The sequence below is a fragment of the Tremella mesenterica genome (genome assembly GCF_000271645.1).
Source record: "Tremella mesenterica DSM 1558 unplaced genomic scaffold TREMEscaffold_8, whole genome shotgun sequence".
NCBI lineage: Eukaryota > Fungi > Basidiomycota > Tremellomycetes > Tremellales > Tremellaceae > Tremella > Tremella mesenterica.
Genome location: NW_006711232.1, coordinates 521,365 through 537,237, shown reverse-complemented (window position 1 = coordinate 537,237; position 15,873 = coordinate 521,365). Strand labels below are relative to the sequence as shown.

Sequence of the window (15,873 nt, the reverse complement as noted above, 5' to 3'; positions counted from 1 at the left end):
CGAGTACTATGCAATGCAAGCAACCACTCTCTACCTGAATGCAGGTGTCTAGATGTAACTTACTTACCGTATGAGACTCATGAATCTATCGAGACTCGTATTCCCCTCCGTCTTCGCCATAAAGCCAACCCTTGCTCAAACAACCGTCGGTCTGTGCCCCTGGATGGCACCAGCTGCATGGTCACCCCTAATTGCTCGACCTCGTAATTTCGATGCTCGTCATCGAAGAAAAGCCACATGTCAGCTGATCCTTCAACTTGGCTCCATCCTGCCATGCCACCAACTATGACCCTACGAAATCAAATAGGAAATGGAGAATTGCTCACCATTTGCTCATATGGAATACCTGTCTTACGATGGATTTCTTTGAAGTGTCTCAACTTTGAACCTGACTTAAGTATGCAGCACTATCAGACACTGGTTTGAGTTCTCACTAGGATAGATCTCCATCTTTTTGATCAGTCGTCAGACCTAGTGAGAGAGGAGAACGTACAGAGTTGAAATAAGTTATGGCTCGAACGTGTTCTCCAGATGGACCAGGTAACAGTAGCATTCCGAGCGCTTCCTTCGCTCTCTCGCATTAGCATTCTTCCTCTCTCATCGAGATGACAGTTGTATCTCTTCTCCGTGTCATCACAGCATGGGTTCCTTAGATCGAAGTCCACGGCACTGGTACGCGGTGAGAGGGAGAGAATATTGACTCACAAGTCCACAGCTGAGGTTCGAGATGCAGCGGCGACATGTATCCGTCTTTCCTTCAACTCAGCGAGGAGACTAGGGACTTCGGGGTAAAACTCGAGAGTTTGACCTCGACTACCGTTCAGCTGACGATCTTTCTCAAGCCATCGACTTTGAGGTACAAGAAGAGGAAGAGGGTGAAACATACCGATCAATCAGTTGATTCAGAACATCGCCTTTTCGTCGGAGTGGTGGAGATATATGAGTCTTTCATGTAAGCTTAGGCAGTAGATAGGAGGTTTCAAGATCGCTCACATCTATCCAGAGATCCCATAATGTGTAACTATCGGTCAGGACTCATCACTGCCCAAGGCTTCCATGCATTAGTAGGAGATAGAGGGGGGAACTGGGAAAAACTCACTCGAGGTCGAATGCGACGAGCAATGGCCATGCTTCTGGATCGTTCGGTGCAGCGGAACGAAGCTCTCCTTCTGTTCTAGGTGCATTCTCATCTCTGGATCGTCTTGGCATATTCTATGATCTATGATCTATGAGATGTTCAACATGAAGAGGAGGAAAGGTACGAAAGCTTTGGCCAGCCGATCGGATCGGGTTCCGGTCAAGTTTCTTCTTTTCCATCCATTCATTCCGCTTCTACCTACCTACTCGACTTTTCACTCTTTGTTTCCACTGGCTTCCTCGGATCTTTTTCTCGGGCTTTTTGAGACATTTCCATAGATCTTCATCTTCTTCTTTTCATCCTGATCTGATCTGATCCCTCCCTACCTATCTCTCCATCAGATCATCCTAAAGCTCCAGATCGTTAATCGTTAAATTCGGCTCCGGTAAAAAGGAGTGGGGAAATCTCAAACGATTGCTTCTTCCACATCAATGGAGGCTCCTAAGATGACAAAGCAAAGCGTCAATTAAAACGCATATCTGTACAGCACTTCACCTACTCGTACCCGTTCCCTGTCCTATTTCTTCATTCGGCATCTTTTAGTGATAATGACTCACCTATGGAGTTGCGATTCCGTATGGGACGGAAAAGACTTTACGCCTTGTTTTTGGAGGTGCATCCGCTTTTTCCCTCGGCTGTTGACCAGTGAAGCTGATAGTTTAGTCGTTTGAATTACTTGCCCTTCTTTCTCATAACGATCTCAGCTACCTACATCACTTTCTTTTCAATACGAAATTACATTCTTTCTCGTAAACCTTCTCCATCTCTTTCCCCCGACACACTCATCTCCCCTCAAGCAGATGTAAACCTGTCAAGATTAGAAGCCAACGTCATTCTTTCTGCTTTAGCTTCAAACCTTCTTCCCCTTCAACAAGATGCTACTTCAGAGAAACCCATCCCGGTAGAGGAAGCGCAGGCCATCATTGAGGAATTCCGGAGTATCGAGTCGCCAGATGCGAAACGATGGGAGAAAGTAGGGCGGATCATCGGGATCGCTGGTGGATCTATATATCTAGCTGTTCAACTAGCTAGTAGCATAATCACGAACCGATGGCTAGACATTGCTTTCCCCGTGAGTCTCTAAGAAGTGAAAAAAGAGCTGACGAAGTTAGATGTGGATCTGCCTTTTGGCACTACTACCATCTGCTCCTATCACTCCCTTAATCACTCTTCATCTCGTACCAGCGCTCTTGTTATTAAGACATCATGTGATCACCGGTGGTGTGGGGGCGATCGAGTTTGTCCCGATCGTAGTGGAGCTCCTATATTGGTTGGTGCTTATCAGTATACCTTATACTCCGAAGCTGGATCGTCTGTTAGCTGGTGGTAGAACCAAGGGAGGAGGGAGTTCAGGTAGTTATGGTGCTAAACTACCTCGTCATCTCGAGGAGCCCACTTGTGAGTTCTTGCTAGTCCGAGAAGCATGAGCCATAGACCTCAATCTCCTTCAAACCCTTTTCTCCATATTCACGCCTTTGGATTTTGGTTCTGGAGCCATTTGCTGAGGAGGAGAGTCGTGGAATAGTTTATGACTGACTATCAGCCGCTTTCTCCAAAGCTTCGTACATGTTTATGCTTCCTTTCCTGTTCAAGCACTATTTCAAGACCGTCGCCTTGTCCGATATCCCGGCGATGCGAGAAGATGACTCCACTTCGGCCTGTTTGGGAGCATGGCGAGCATTCCAGGCGAGCCGGGATCATTCACACGAAAAGAAACATGGAAACAAGCGCAAACGTAACCTCGCCTTGGACCTGGTCATCTTCTTCAACCCGGAGACGAGAACACAAATGGTGAGTCATTCTTTCTCCGCTGCATATGAATCTAACGAAGTATCCAGGCTTGGTCAATTCTCTTCGTCTTCCTGCAATATCTTCCCCCCACCGGTCTTCGACTACTGTTGCGGTACGTCAAAGAGCGAACTTCCGAATCCGATCCGTACGTTCCTTACCTCTACGTGGCCATGATGGCCGCTGGCCAATGTCTTGGGGTGGTAGCCATAGGTCAATGTCTTTACATCGGTCGACGACTGTGCATTCGTCTTCGGTCTGTCATCATCGCCGAGGTCTTCACAAAAGCCCTACGGCGTCGAGGAGTTGTCGATGTCACCAAAAAAACCGAGATCGGCAAAGATGGTCTGCCCGTTCCAGACAGCGCTGCAGGGGCCACAGACGGAAAGATTGCAAATCTCGTCAGTGTCGACGCTTTTCAAATCAGCGAGATCTGCGCGTACGGTTTCTATATGGCCTCGGCACCAACTGGGGTGATTCTCAACTGCATTTTACTGTACAACACCCTCGGCCTCGCTTCTGTGGCCGGGATAGCGGTACTCGTAGCCCTCATACCTCTTCAAGCGCTCATTGGGCGATTAACGACTATAGTACAGCGACGACTTATGTCATCTACCGATGCACGACTCCAAGCGGTGACAGAAGTGATCGCTCATATCAAGTTGATAAAATTCAATGCTTGGGAAGAAAAGTTTTACGATCGTATGTCTATCACTCGTACGAAGGAGCTTCAAGTGCTCTCTCAGAAATTCGGTATATTGGTCCTCACCAGCATCGTTGTCTGGGGCACTCCGGTGCTTGTCACTGCTTGTGCATTTGCGGTTCATTCGTTAATTCTCAAACAACCTCTGACCGCCGATCGAGCCTTCTCTTCTTTGATCCTATTCAACATGATGCGAGATCCCCTTGCTCTTTTTCAAGACACGTTAACTCGATTGCTTCAAGCGTCCACTTCTTGCGGTCGTATACAAGAATTCCTGGAAGAACCTGAAACCCTCAAATATTCCCAAGTCACCCATCCTGGGCCTGACGATCCTCAAATCGGTTTCCGGGGTGCTGTTGTAGGGTACACAACCCTTCAAGACTCCAATAACCCCATCGATACCCATGAACACGAACCGTTCTTCCTTGGCGAACTCGATATTTCCTTTCCTCCAGGTCAGCTGAGTTTAGTTGTCGGTCCAGTAGGTTCAGGTAAAACTACCCTTCTTGCTTCATTACTTGGAGAAACCACACTGGTCAAAGGTCAGATATTCATGCCTGATGATCATGCCAATCGAGAAGCATGTCCTGTCGATCCTCTCACTGGACTGAGCGATACTGTTGCCTTTTGCGATCAGACAGCATGGTTGATAGGCGCAAGTATCAAAGACAATATCACTTTTGGTTCTCCATGGGACGCCGAACGATATGCCACGGTAGTTGACGCTTGTGCACTCAAAAGAGACTTCGAAATTTTCGATCTGGGGGACGAGACTGAAGTCGGGGAGAAAGGAACTACCTGCTCTGGTGGACAAAAAGCGAGGATCGCCCTTGCTCGTGCGTTATACTCGTCAGCCAGGACCATCCTATTGGACGATGTACTATCCGCTGTGGATGCTCAAACAGGTCGACATCTCTTCACTCATTGCTTACAAGGTCCATTAGTACAAGGTCGAACTATCATCCTGGTCACCCATGCAGTGTCACTTGTAGCACCAGCAGCATCCTTCGTTGTCATCCTCGACTCAGGATCAGTAATGGCATCAGGACCTCCTTCTCAACTTATCTCTTCCGGTTTACTCGATTGTCCAGAAGATGATGTCTCATCAGGGTCAGGTTCTACCACACTCTCCCCAATCGAATCGACAGCAAGCGATTCCCCCACTTCTGACAGAACGAAAGTTGATATCATTGAAGAAAATCTGAACGATATCCCGACGGATAATTTGGAACAAGCGAAACAAGTTGACAAAGATCAGGCGGTACCTGGAATTTCGAAACAATTAGTAGCTACGGAATCTCAAGGAGAAGGAATGGTATCTTACAAAACGTATAAAATGTATTTTACAGCTATGGGCGGAATACCTTTTTGGGTCATTCTCATCGCTGCTTTCGGGTTGTCACAAGTTACTCAAGTAGGATCGACAGCCTGGATTAGAGATTGGGCGAACGCTTATGATTCTCGAGCGGAGATTTTGTCTTGGGTGACGAGCAGGAGTACTGGATTTTATCTGGTGGTTTATGTAGCTATAAGTGGATTGTATTTGACTTTCGTTGCTACTAGAGTCGGGATAGCTATGTTGGGGAGTTTGACGGCTAGTAAGAGGTTGTATAGGAGGTTGTTGAGGAGGATTTTGGGGGCGAAAATGAGGTCGGTCAACTTGCTTTCTCCCTGGTTTCCTCGCCTGTTACCTTAACCCTCATGCTTTACCGTGACCCTGGTTCCTCATATGCTCCAACCTGGCGACCCTCTGTCCTTGCTCCTTCACCTATCTCAGAAATCCTGCCAAAAGCACTGGTCATATCTCGATATCCCTATAGATCAGCCCTATCATTTACGGAGCTTGGAAAGGAGAGAGTAGACTACACCTTTGATCACCATGCTGACAAACAGATTCTTCGACTCCACGCCCTCAGGAAGAATCATGAATCGACTGTCCAAAGACATGTCCTCCATCGATATAGAGGCGACTGAAAGTGAGCTGAAGGAGGACTGCTGTCAAAGGTACCGAGCTGACGAATAGTCATGGTATATTTCGCCAACACAGTGTTGTCCTGTGCCGCTATAATCATCGTTATCGTGCTTTCCACTCCCGGTAAGCTTGATCTTCCACTTCTAATACATCTTCTTGCGCATCTGATCCTTTCTCCTTCGTTCTCCCGGAGAGTCCTGATAGCCAAACTGTTCATTGTTTCGAGTCCGCTGGACGATCGCTAATGACAGCCTTCCTCTTTGCCATGACCGTCATCACCATTATGTACTGGATCGTCGGCGCGTTGTACGTTGCCACGTCGCGCGAGATCAAGAGAATGGATGTGAGTGCGATCCTCTTAGCCTGCATCTTCAAATCATGTGCCCGTCATTGCATACATACTTCCGGACTTGATCGATGATTCATCTCCGCACAATGGCGTGGAGAGAAGGGGCAGACATCTGAGGATTTTAGAGCTGAAATGACAGAGTGTCACACGTTCCCCTTTGTTCATCTCGTTTTCCGAAGGACTAGTGGGTATGGCCACGATCAGAAGTTATGGTGATAGTGCTCGATTCATGAGAAAGATCTTTCAGGAACTGGATCAGAATCTGTACGTTCAAAGCTACTCATCCTATTCTCCTTTTTACATCATTGCACCACTCCTGTATTCTACATAAGAAGTAATCATCTACCGCCCCTCGTGAGCGAGCAGTTGGACACTGCAGATTCTTATCCGTCGCTTGTGTTTCCCATTATTGTTGGCCTAACCACCAGACGTTGCTTTTGGTACCTATGGCAAGCCAATCGTGTTCTAAACAACTTTTCCAACTTTGTCGGATCCCTCGTCACTGTCTTTGCTTGCGTTTTCGCCCTCAACAACCCCAGCATGAATGCTGGAGCAGTAGGATTCTCCATCACGTATGCTTGTGAGTGTCGTACTATCCTCTGACAACGCGCCCGCCCACCCCTGTTCCTGCGCCTGAGGTGCCATGTTAGATAGTTGGGTGATGAATCAGTGGTGAATGAATGGTGAATGTGTGGTGAATGAGCGAGATTGACAACCAGTATCATTCACCGAATACGTCCTATGGGTCGTACGTCTGTATGCTGCGTCGGAGATGTCCATGAATTCTGTCGAACGAGTCGGCGAATGTGAGTCTCATGTTCCTTCCACAATGCGTTTAGCTCACCAGTAGACCTGGAGCTTGAAGCGGAAGAAGACCAAAACCAAAAAGGCGAGGAACCGCCGGCGTATTGGCCATCCAGGGATGGTAGCGTTGTCGTCGAGAATTTGACTTGTCGATATGCTCCTCAGGTGAGTCACGCGGTTTCACTCGTCCCACTTCAATGTTTCATTTACCACCGCATCAATCGCTTGAATTCGTCCCATCGGGCGCTTTTGTCCAGAGATTAGGCCTGATGTGGAGGTGATAAAGACTGTGTCATCGTGTGGGCGAAAGAGGCTGAAACACTAGCTCGATCCGGTTCTGAGAGACGTTTCTTTCACCATCGGTCCCAGGGAGAAGATCGGGATTTGCGGTCGGACAGGAAGTGGGAAATCCAGTGAGCTATTCATTTGAGATTTCGGATACAGATGTGAAAGCTCATAATAGCTCTTGCCTTGTCTTTCTTCAGGTTTTTGCACCAAGAAAGGGGACGGATAGTCATTGATGGGATTGATATCGCCAAATTGTCTCTCACAACCCTTCGATCGAGACTCACTATACTGCCTCAAGGTAAGTGAGATCCCTTCCTCCATGCCCCAGGATCCTCCACTCTACCTGCTTCACTGCTTGGGTGCTGGGAATCTTGTGTAATACCTCGACAGTGATGAAGCTGACGAATCCAGAAGCTCAACTCTTTTCCGGCTCTATCCGTGACAATCTTGACCCATTTGGTCAACACGAGGACAACGAGATATGGGACGCCTTACGACAATGTGGTCTAGCTGGTAAAACGCCATTCGTATCCAGGGCCCCGAGTCGGTCAGGAAGTCGTTTGAACTTGTCAAAACTTTCTACCCCTACACGAGGACACCCGAACGCGGAGAGGAGTTTAGGCGGTGGGAAATCTGCCGGGAGACAATTGGCGGAGAGACTTGCAAAGGCTGAGATTGGTCAAGAGAGGGAAGAGACAGAGGGGAGTGAGGATGGGTCGGAGGTTGGAGAGAAAGTCACGATAAGGAGTTTGGAGGAGAAGGTTGCTGTTGGAGGAAAGAACTTTAGTCAGTTATTTTATCTCCCTCTTCCGGTCCTTCCCTTCTGAATTCCGTCGATCTACTTTGTCTCTTCCCTGTGTGTATTTACCAATGATATTTCATGTTATTAGGCCCGTCTCAAGGTCCTCCTTTCCCAAACTCCCTCTTTGCGCCCTGCCCATCCAAAGCCCTATCATTCATTTTGTCTCCTCCCGGCGTGTCCCCTGACGGTGTCTTATATCAATAGTGGCATAGGCTGACATCACAGGTCAAGGCCAAAGACAACTACTCGCTCTGGCTCGAGGTCTTCTGAAACTCCGCAGTTCGAGCTTCTTGGTGATGGATGAATCTACTGCCAACTTGGATCATCGAACAGATCAGACCATCCAGAATGTTTTGAGGACAGGATTGGCGGATATTCAGATGTTGGTGATTGCTCATCGATTAATGACTGTTTGTGGGTTGGACAAGTGAGTTATGTTTTCCGCATTTAATCTACTCGTTCATCTTCATTCACTCCTATCGACTCCTTGCAATGTGGCCACCTATGCCCGAATGCCAATAGGGAAATATCCTTGCAACATTTGCAATAAGTCTTCTTCATGTGAAATGTGGTCGCCTGAATCTCATTCCCTTGCAACAATGTCTTTGAAGGACGAATTTGGACACGTAAAGGATATCGCTGAAGCCGCAGAATTCTAGTCTTGGACCACGGTCAAGTTGTGGAGTTTGGCACGCCATACGATTTGATGCAAAGAGATGGACCGTTCCGAGATCTATGTCGTCAGAGTGGGGAAGAAGGGCAACTGTTAGAACTCGCTACGAGGGTCCATGAGGCTAAAGGCGACATGTGATGGGAGGGTATCAAAGATACATACTGTACAAGTACGAAGTAGATTATGCATCGCATTGGAGTCTAGCTCGTTTGTGGTCCGTGCACGTGGACCGGGTATCGAGCCGGGTCACCATACGTCATAGCGATCGTTCCTTTTGACTCCCCACTCGTTACTGGTACACACTAGGCAGTAGGTTGGAAGTGGTCACCCCCATGACTCTTTGATCTCTGACATTCTCTCTATCCCCTTTCCCTTTCCCTTTCCCTTCGATATCTTACTGATCAGAGTTGACTACGAAATGTAAGTTTTCCTTGGCGACCGTGTGGACTCGGCCCTGGCATGGTGTCGCCCAACGATGCCATGACTGAGATCCCTACTCTCCTTTCCTCTGTATAAAAGTGTAAACCTCAGTATCATCTCTTCCTAGATCTTTGACCCTTGTCTATCCCATATTCAAGGGAATCGGGGAAGGAGAGTGGGTGTATGGGGACATCAACTGTCCATGAGAAGGTCATCTCTGCTGACAATTTCAGAAACATTTGAAGATTTCAGAATGAACTTCATGATCGATTTCAAACCCACTCAAACTATCAGCGTCGATCCTCCCGGTGGAACGGGACATCCTCATCATCCTCATCAAAGTCACTTACCACTCCCTACTGAAACTTTCGTGAGTCCCTCTTCTATACTCATATTGCTTTCTTCTTTCTACCTTGGAGTCTTAGTTTCACTATCCTTGAAATCGTCCGACTCACTCGCTAGACTGTCATGTGATGTGTAGTACGTACGCTCTTCGGTTGGTGTTACACATTCACGCATCTCATCATCAAAGAGTTTCTCTGAGTCTCTTTGAGCTTGTAGCTGAGAGATGTGTAGGAAGATCTTTAGGTGCCATGTCTAGTAGAGGAAGATTGTCCGTTGATGTTTAGCCTACCCCTACTCCCGTATACCTACATGCTACCTATGCAGGTCACGTAGCCCTTTGGGTAGTATTTGCTTTCTTCACCCTAGGACTCTTGGGAGTTCTCGCCTTATCCCTCAGGGTAGAAAAGAAAGCAAGGGTATTTCATTGGTACGTCCCCGAGCCCTTTATCGACCACACACAAGTCATTGATTCTTTTCTTGTCATCTCCCAAAATTATCCCTGACAATACTTCCACTGAAACAAAGGAAGTGATTATTGAGTCCTCCCGGAATGGACTTGGGGTGTAAGGAATCGAGGGATCATGCTGACATCAGGTTGTCCGCCGCGGTCTTGACCATTGCCATGGTGTCGTATCTCGCCATGGCGACCGGTATGGGTATCAGTTATGTTCCCATCAAGTATTCTGGTCCCCATGCTGGAGAGTTACATTACTTCCGAGAGGTCTACTGGGCGCGTGAGTCAGAATCCCCCGTTCGTGGTGTATCTTCATTTGTCACCTTCAACTCCTCGGCCTTCACTCTTGCCAAATCTCAACAATGACATGACACAATCCTCTCGTCTTTAAATACTGACAATTAGGCTACGTCGATTGGCTTTTCACCACACCTCTCCTTCTACTATCTCTAGCCCTCCTGGCCGGGCTGTCCCCCGCGGACACTTTGATAACCATCGGAGCTGATGTCTTCATGATCGTCACCGGACTTCTATCCACGATACACTCTTCCCACTCTAACGCTGGGGAAAGGGTGAAATGGTTGTTCTATGCGGTCTCATGTGTGGGATTCGTGGTCATTTGGTGGATCCTCTTGTCCGGTGGCCTGAAGGGTGAGTTTACTGCTCCCCTTCGCCAATCCTCGAGGTTCCTGATCCGTTGGTCTGGAAATCTTAGTGAGGATGTGAGGAGCTAATTTCGATGTGAGGAGCTGATTCTCAGCCGCTAAACTTCGCCCTAGTAAAACTAGAGGGCTGTTCCACCTGCTCGGAGTGATGACATTTCATCTTTGGCTCGCTTACCCAATCGTCTTTGCCCTCTCTGAAGGTGCCAACAAAATCTCTGTCAATGCGGAAATCATTGCATATGGTGTATTGGACGTGTAAGTAATCCGTGTCATGTCTCTGGTACAGCGATCATCATCTATACCCTTGATCTGTCTCGTCCGGCTTACTTAGATCCTCAACTCCACTGGCCTGGTAATCAACATCGGCACTCTGGTTTCTCCACCGGACAGATCGAGCCTTTGACTTCAACTGATGTTTAGGGCTGCCAAACTTGGTTTCACATACATGCTCCTCCTCGTCCACACCCATGGCGAAGGAGATACGTGGACTCTACCGGAATGGTTTGTCGAGCACCGACGCGGGGAAGGATACGACGGAAGGGGCGGTTACGGTGCGATTGGAAGTTCAGATTGAGTGTTTCCCTCAGAGGTATGTAAGATGAAAGAAGAAGGACAAGTGGGCTATCAGATATCATGACGGGGTTTGGAACCAACCCAGGTGAAGGAAGGATGCATCTTTTACCCTCGTGAAGTTGCCGTTTGTGGGCCCCGCTGTGGGGGAATCGGACTCGGAGAATTTATCGAAGGGGAAGTAACCCCAGGCACGCCCTTGGCGTCACCTTTCAAGCTCTCGATGAAGATCGGATGCCCTCAGGCGTGGGAAGTTGGGTTAAAGGATCGGTGAATGGGAATTTTTGATGGCGAAATGGTCAGATGACTGGATTCTGTCTGTCCGTTAACATTTCAGCTAGGGTGGTAACGAAAAGACTAATGGCGGGGATGGGAAGGGAGGAAGAACGAGAAGGAAATGACCCACCTGACGTCCATGGATCTTCCTGTTGTCCGCTTAGCTTCCTGTTCCCTGGCATCGCCTCCCGTCTATGCCTGACCACTCGTAGGGACCAGCCCGCCCTTTAGACGCGACAGGTGATGCAGTCGAGAGGAGAGAAATGAGAGAAGCCACATGCCACAGTCATCCTGATAGGAGCGCGGATGTGATCACCTTCGAGCGGACATGCCATAGAAGCAGTTTCCGCCGCCTTCTTGCTGAATGGATTCTACGCTTTTTCAAGACTAAGTCTCTGATAAATCGGTGAGACGAATATGACGTGTACGATCCACGACCCGTGTCATGGCTTTGATATCGGTACCCTGTCTTGAAAATTCTTCTGCTATTGGGTTTCGCCTCTATATTCTTCTATGCTCTAGAGATTGTGCAGGAGACACTCACTTCGAGAATAATTACCAGCTTTCCTACTTTCCACCTGTTCCAATTTCTACCACACGCTTTGATCTCCTTTCCCTTCGTGGTTCCAGTCGATCAATGAGTTCAACATACCAAGCGACTATCCCAATCAGAATGGATTGGTGAAGTGAATCTTTTTGAAACCCTATAGAGATGGTATTTTTTGACTAGAAGAATGGGGAGATAGGGGAGGGTAGATTGAGAAAGAGATAGTGGCGAGGGTCGAGAATCGCGTGTGTTTCATCATCTTGTCGATTCAGCTACACCGTCAACTTCCTATCTTCCGATTCCTCCGGTCTGAAATCGCATGACTCCACTTCCCCTCTTTCCCAGACCTTCACTCCGATCATGTAACAGGTTTCGAACAAGTGGGGGAACGTTCGATCTTCAGTCACCTGGACGGATCGTAAAGGACCCTCTTCCCCTTCCCCTTCCTCTTCACCTCTCCTCTCTCACACGGATAGTAGGGGTTTAAGCGAATTGGGACCAAAAAGAGATTGGAGATCAAAAGATTGACTCACTTTAGATACATATTTCCCACTCCTAGATCATCAGAGACGGAGATGTAGAAATGGGAAGATCAAAAAAACGGTCGTTTTCTCCGCCACTTTCCATTCCTACCCACTTTTCCTCCGATACGGATGAGTTTGGTCTCAGTCAAAGTGGGGAGAAAGTCGGTACAGCCAGTAGGGTCCGAGAGTGGGGATTAAAAAGGGGATAAAAGTCAAGTGACCATGTCAAGTTGTGTGAAAAAAGAAGTAGATTAACAGGAGGAAAAGAAATAGTTTGTAAAAAAAAAGTGACTAAAGAAAGAAGAAGTGCCACCGTCGTGTGCCTCATACGACTTCCGTGGACGGTATTTTCGATACTTATCCTCCTTCTCATCCTTCCTTCTTCTCCTGATCTCCCGTTCCATACTAAGCATCTCGACTGGTCGTTTGGATATTTGAGATATAAAATCTTGTTTCTATCGGACGAGTCGGATAGGAAACCTTATGAACAACCATTAGAAGATCCCGTATCGATCGACATCACAACCCCTTCCCATCGTACCTTGCCACATTCAACCCTTAATCACTATCACCAAGAAAGTCATTCTCCTCTCTGATTCTCAAAGCGTTCCGCAAGAAAAGATATCAACACGTCTAGAAAGCAAAAGAAAGAATTTCATAGATTCATGCTTGATCCCATCGGGTGAGCAAAACTTACGAACCGTGACGAGAGAACTTACGACGCAGGAACGAAGAGGAGACAAGGAAGCAACTTTTATTTCCATCAACTTTTCCCCTTTTTCCTTCTCAACAAACATCCATCTTCTATCTTCTATTTCTCTCATATTTCACATTCGATTCTACCAGCCGGGTCCGGAACACACCAAATAGAAAAGTGGAGCGAAGCCTTCTACCAAAACATCATCGGTTCAACCTCCGCGCGATACCGCGTGCGACTTCAACTTCATCCTCTTGATTCTCTCCCCTCTTACGCGAATCAAACGCGAGAATCTCTTCTCCTCACATCTTCCAATCCATTTTCCTTGCACCCGAAGTCGAACCTGTTTCAGACTTCGTCTTTCTATCATCCTCGACCCGCCGTCTCGATCGGGCACGGTAAAGTGTGGTAAAGGGAGGATCAACAAACTTGAGATATCTTCCGAGTCAGAACCATTTATCCGAGGTGTGGTTTGAAGGGATTCAAGCGGAAAAAGCAAGACTCGGAAGCCCAATCGTGGTCAAATTTCACTTTTATCATCTCAAGAGACTCGAATTCCGTCACAAAATCGTTCATTCATCGTACTTTGTACCCTTTTCAGCTCTGTTTCCTTACTTGCTCCGAAAGGATTGTCGCTTGTTTTGGTACATATTATCACCCAGACTATTTGTACAACTTGTAGGTCTTTCTTCTCCATTCTTACTATCGAGCTGAATTCCGTGCGGTCTCAGGTTTTTTTACCGATAATCTGACCATCTCGAACGTCGTCCTCGACCCTCCGTCACCCACGATCGCTGCATGCCTGCACTTGCGCCCTACGTTGGTCACGATCAAAAGTGAGTTGTGATCCGTCCTTACGCTTTGTTCCATTCTCATATCTCTCCCCTTTTCCGTCGTACGTCGTGCCCTTGACGCGCTCGAACCTCTTTTCTCTCTCTCTTATTCATCTACCGCTCTCTAGTGTTTTCGCTCCTATCCTTGCCACACCTCGCCGGTAAGACGGCGGAGAGATTCGTCATCGTTTTTGTCCTTGATCCAAGCGACGCCACATGTTATTGTGTTGTGTAGGGACGGTTATTTTAGCCACACCCCTTTGATCGTACGCACACCTTCCTCCCCCCACGATTCCAGCAAATGGAGAATTTGTCAGCGGCGGGTAGATCAGGGGTTTTCCCCATCTTTCCTCTGGCGGCAACTGGCAACTGGGCTCTGCTCGAAATTTTCCCGCTAGTAACAAAAGCCGTCTTTCAAAGGTATCCTTTGATCCCTACAAAAAGCATCCCGAAAGGGGACCGAGCGTCGGGAAGTTTCGTTCCTTCACACTTTTCCTATCCCTCTTTCTCTCTCGTCCTGTCATCCGCTTGTCTTTCTCCACCATTCTTCACCCTTTGTCATTGTCGTCATTCCGCTCAGTACGGCCGTGCGCCGTATGACTCATGTCTTTGATGAGTCTTGTCCATGTTGATGCCTTTGATCAAACCGTCACTCTATTTCTCAAACCTTACCCTCCCTTCCGCTTCGAACCGACACTCTGCGCCCTCGTTTCCAATTCTTGGCTGGTCTACTACTCAGCACGCCATCACCCCCTTTCTTTCCCACATGCTCTTCCCAGTCGCTTTTACTCTCCCTCTCTGCTGGAATCTTCTTGGTGAGCTTGAAACTCTCTACTCTCCGTTGATTCCATGCCCGAGTTTGGCGCCTGTTGGTGCCCTCGCTATTCTATCCGTTCGGCCGGAACAAGCCAAACGCCCTCATCGATGTGATATACCGTGAGACCGAACAGGAAGATCTTTGGTGTCGGTGTTATCGTTGTATCGATCTGAAGCTGACATTGGCCTTCCCCTTGGTCTCACTCCCCTCGCCTCTCCTCTCCCCTTCCTCTCACACATAATGCAATCTGAATCTATTCCTCGCCTCCTGTCTCTCATTGCGCCCTCAACTGCACAGCCGCCGACGCTCGAGCCCGGTCTGTTTGATCCGCGACTCCACTTTAGGTCAACCTGATCCGCATCGTCACACAGCCGATCTTAGGCCCTTCCATCGGCGACTCCCCATCACCGTCGTACCGTCGTTGTACTCTTCATCGAACACACCAAGACAGAAAAAAAAACATACAATACATCAGCCGCGCATTCCAGTCTCAAAAGAGTACGTTCCCATCCTCCGTCTGCGTCGACAGGGGGGACTTGACGCCCAACCTCCAAGGGGTGGCGACATCCTGAAAGAGGATGGATCAGAACTGGGTAAGTTGTTCAACACGTACATCTTCCGTACCATGTCTGATCTTCCGCCACCCAACCTGCCTTTGTCCCTTGCTCCAAACAACTTTCATATCTTTCACGTCACTCCCATCATTTCACTCCATTTCATTCTTCCCTTCGGATTGAACATCTGTCCGACGAAACCTTTCCTTCCTTGTTCTCGCTCCACAGGGGGCACCACGATCGTCCTGGGACTCCCGGACTTGACTCGCCAATCTTGAGCCCCACCGCCCACATCCTTCGTCGAGATGGAGAATGACGAATGACGAATCGACTGACGCACGCAGCAATCTCAATCTGTATATAACAACTACAATTACCAGTCCTACGACACTTCTGCACCCCGCGGGGAACAAGGGCGTCAATCGATCTCCTCTCCAACAGATACTACCAGTCCATCCGATCAACCTCATCATCATCAATCGCAGCAGCAACAACAACAACTACCAGCTGCTCATCATCGACGTACATCCCAACAACCTTCTTCCGACTTTACTCAACCTCCTCCTCACACCTCTTCATCTGGTCAAAGTCATCAACAGTCTCAAAGCCAATCTAGTAGTATGAATCTCCCACCGTTTTCCTCGACCTTTTACT

At 48.1% G+C, this 15,873-nt stretch overlaps 3 protein-coding genes across 3 annotated transcripts; 2 read left to right on the top strand and 1 right to left on the bottom strand.

Moving 5' to 3' along the window:
- Nucleotides 1-77: 77 nt before the first annotated feature.
- On the bottom strand, nt 78-1,209 carry TREMEDRAFT_63496 (uncharacterized protein; the record flags this gene model as incomplete). The annotated part of the gene is made up of 7 exons (XM_007005747.1): nt 78-244; nt 356-392; nt 494-572; nt 706-813; nt 887-945; nt 994-1,021; nt 1,100-1,209. 7 exons carry the CDS (start codon nt 1,207-1,209, stop codon nt 78-80), a joined length of 588 nt encoding a protein of 195 aa, XP_007005809.1.
- A 477-nt stretch (nt 1,210-1,686) lies between these two features.
- Nucleotides 1,687-8,721, top strand: TREMEDRAFT_71966 (uncharacterized protein; the record flags this gene model as incomplete). Its single annotated transcript, XM_007005848.1, has 17 exons — nt 1,687-1,751; nt 1,802-2,210; nt 2,251-2,536; nt 2,682-2,929; nt 2,977-5,279; nt 5,523-5,605; nt 5,653-5,724; nt 5,853-5,944; nt 6,090-6,214; nt 6,379-6,530; nt 6,670-6,756; nt 6,801-6,919; nt 7,080-7,167; nt 7,218-7,340; nt 7,454-7,828; nt 8,070-8,271; nt 8,496-8,721. The coding sequence occupies 17 exons, from the start codon at nt 1,687-1,689 to the stop codon at nt 8,653-8,655; spliced, it is 4,989 nt and encodes a 1,662-aa protein (XP_007005910.1). The 3' UTR covers nt 8,656-8,721.
- A 469-nt stretch (nt 8,722-9,190) lies between these two features.
- On the top strand, nt 9,191-10,975 carry TREMEDRAFT_32188 (uncharacterized protein; the record flags this gene model as incomplete). Its single annotated transcript, XM_007005572.1, has 6 exons — nt 9,191-9,307; nt 9,567-9,709; nt 9,877-10,016; nt 10,142-10,387; nt 10,497-10,656; nt 10,822-10,975. The coding sequence occupies 6 exons, from the start codon at nt 9,191-9,193 to the stop codon at nt 10,973-10,975; spliced, it is 960 nt and encodes a 319-aa protein (XP_007005634.1).
- Between the last annotated feature and the right edge of the window lie 4,898 nt (nt 10,976-15,873).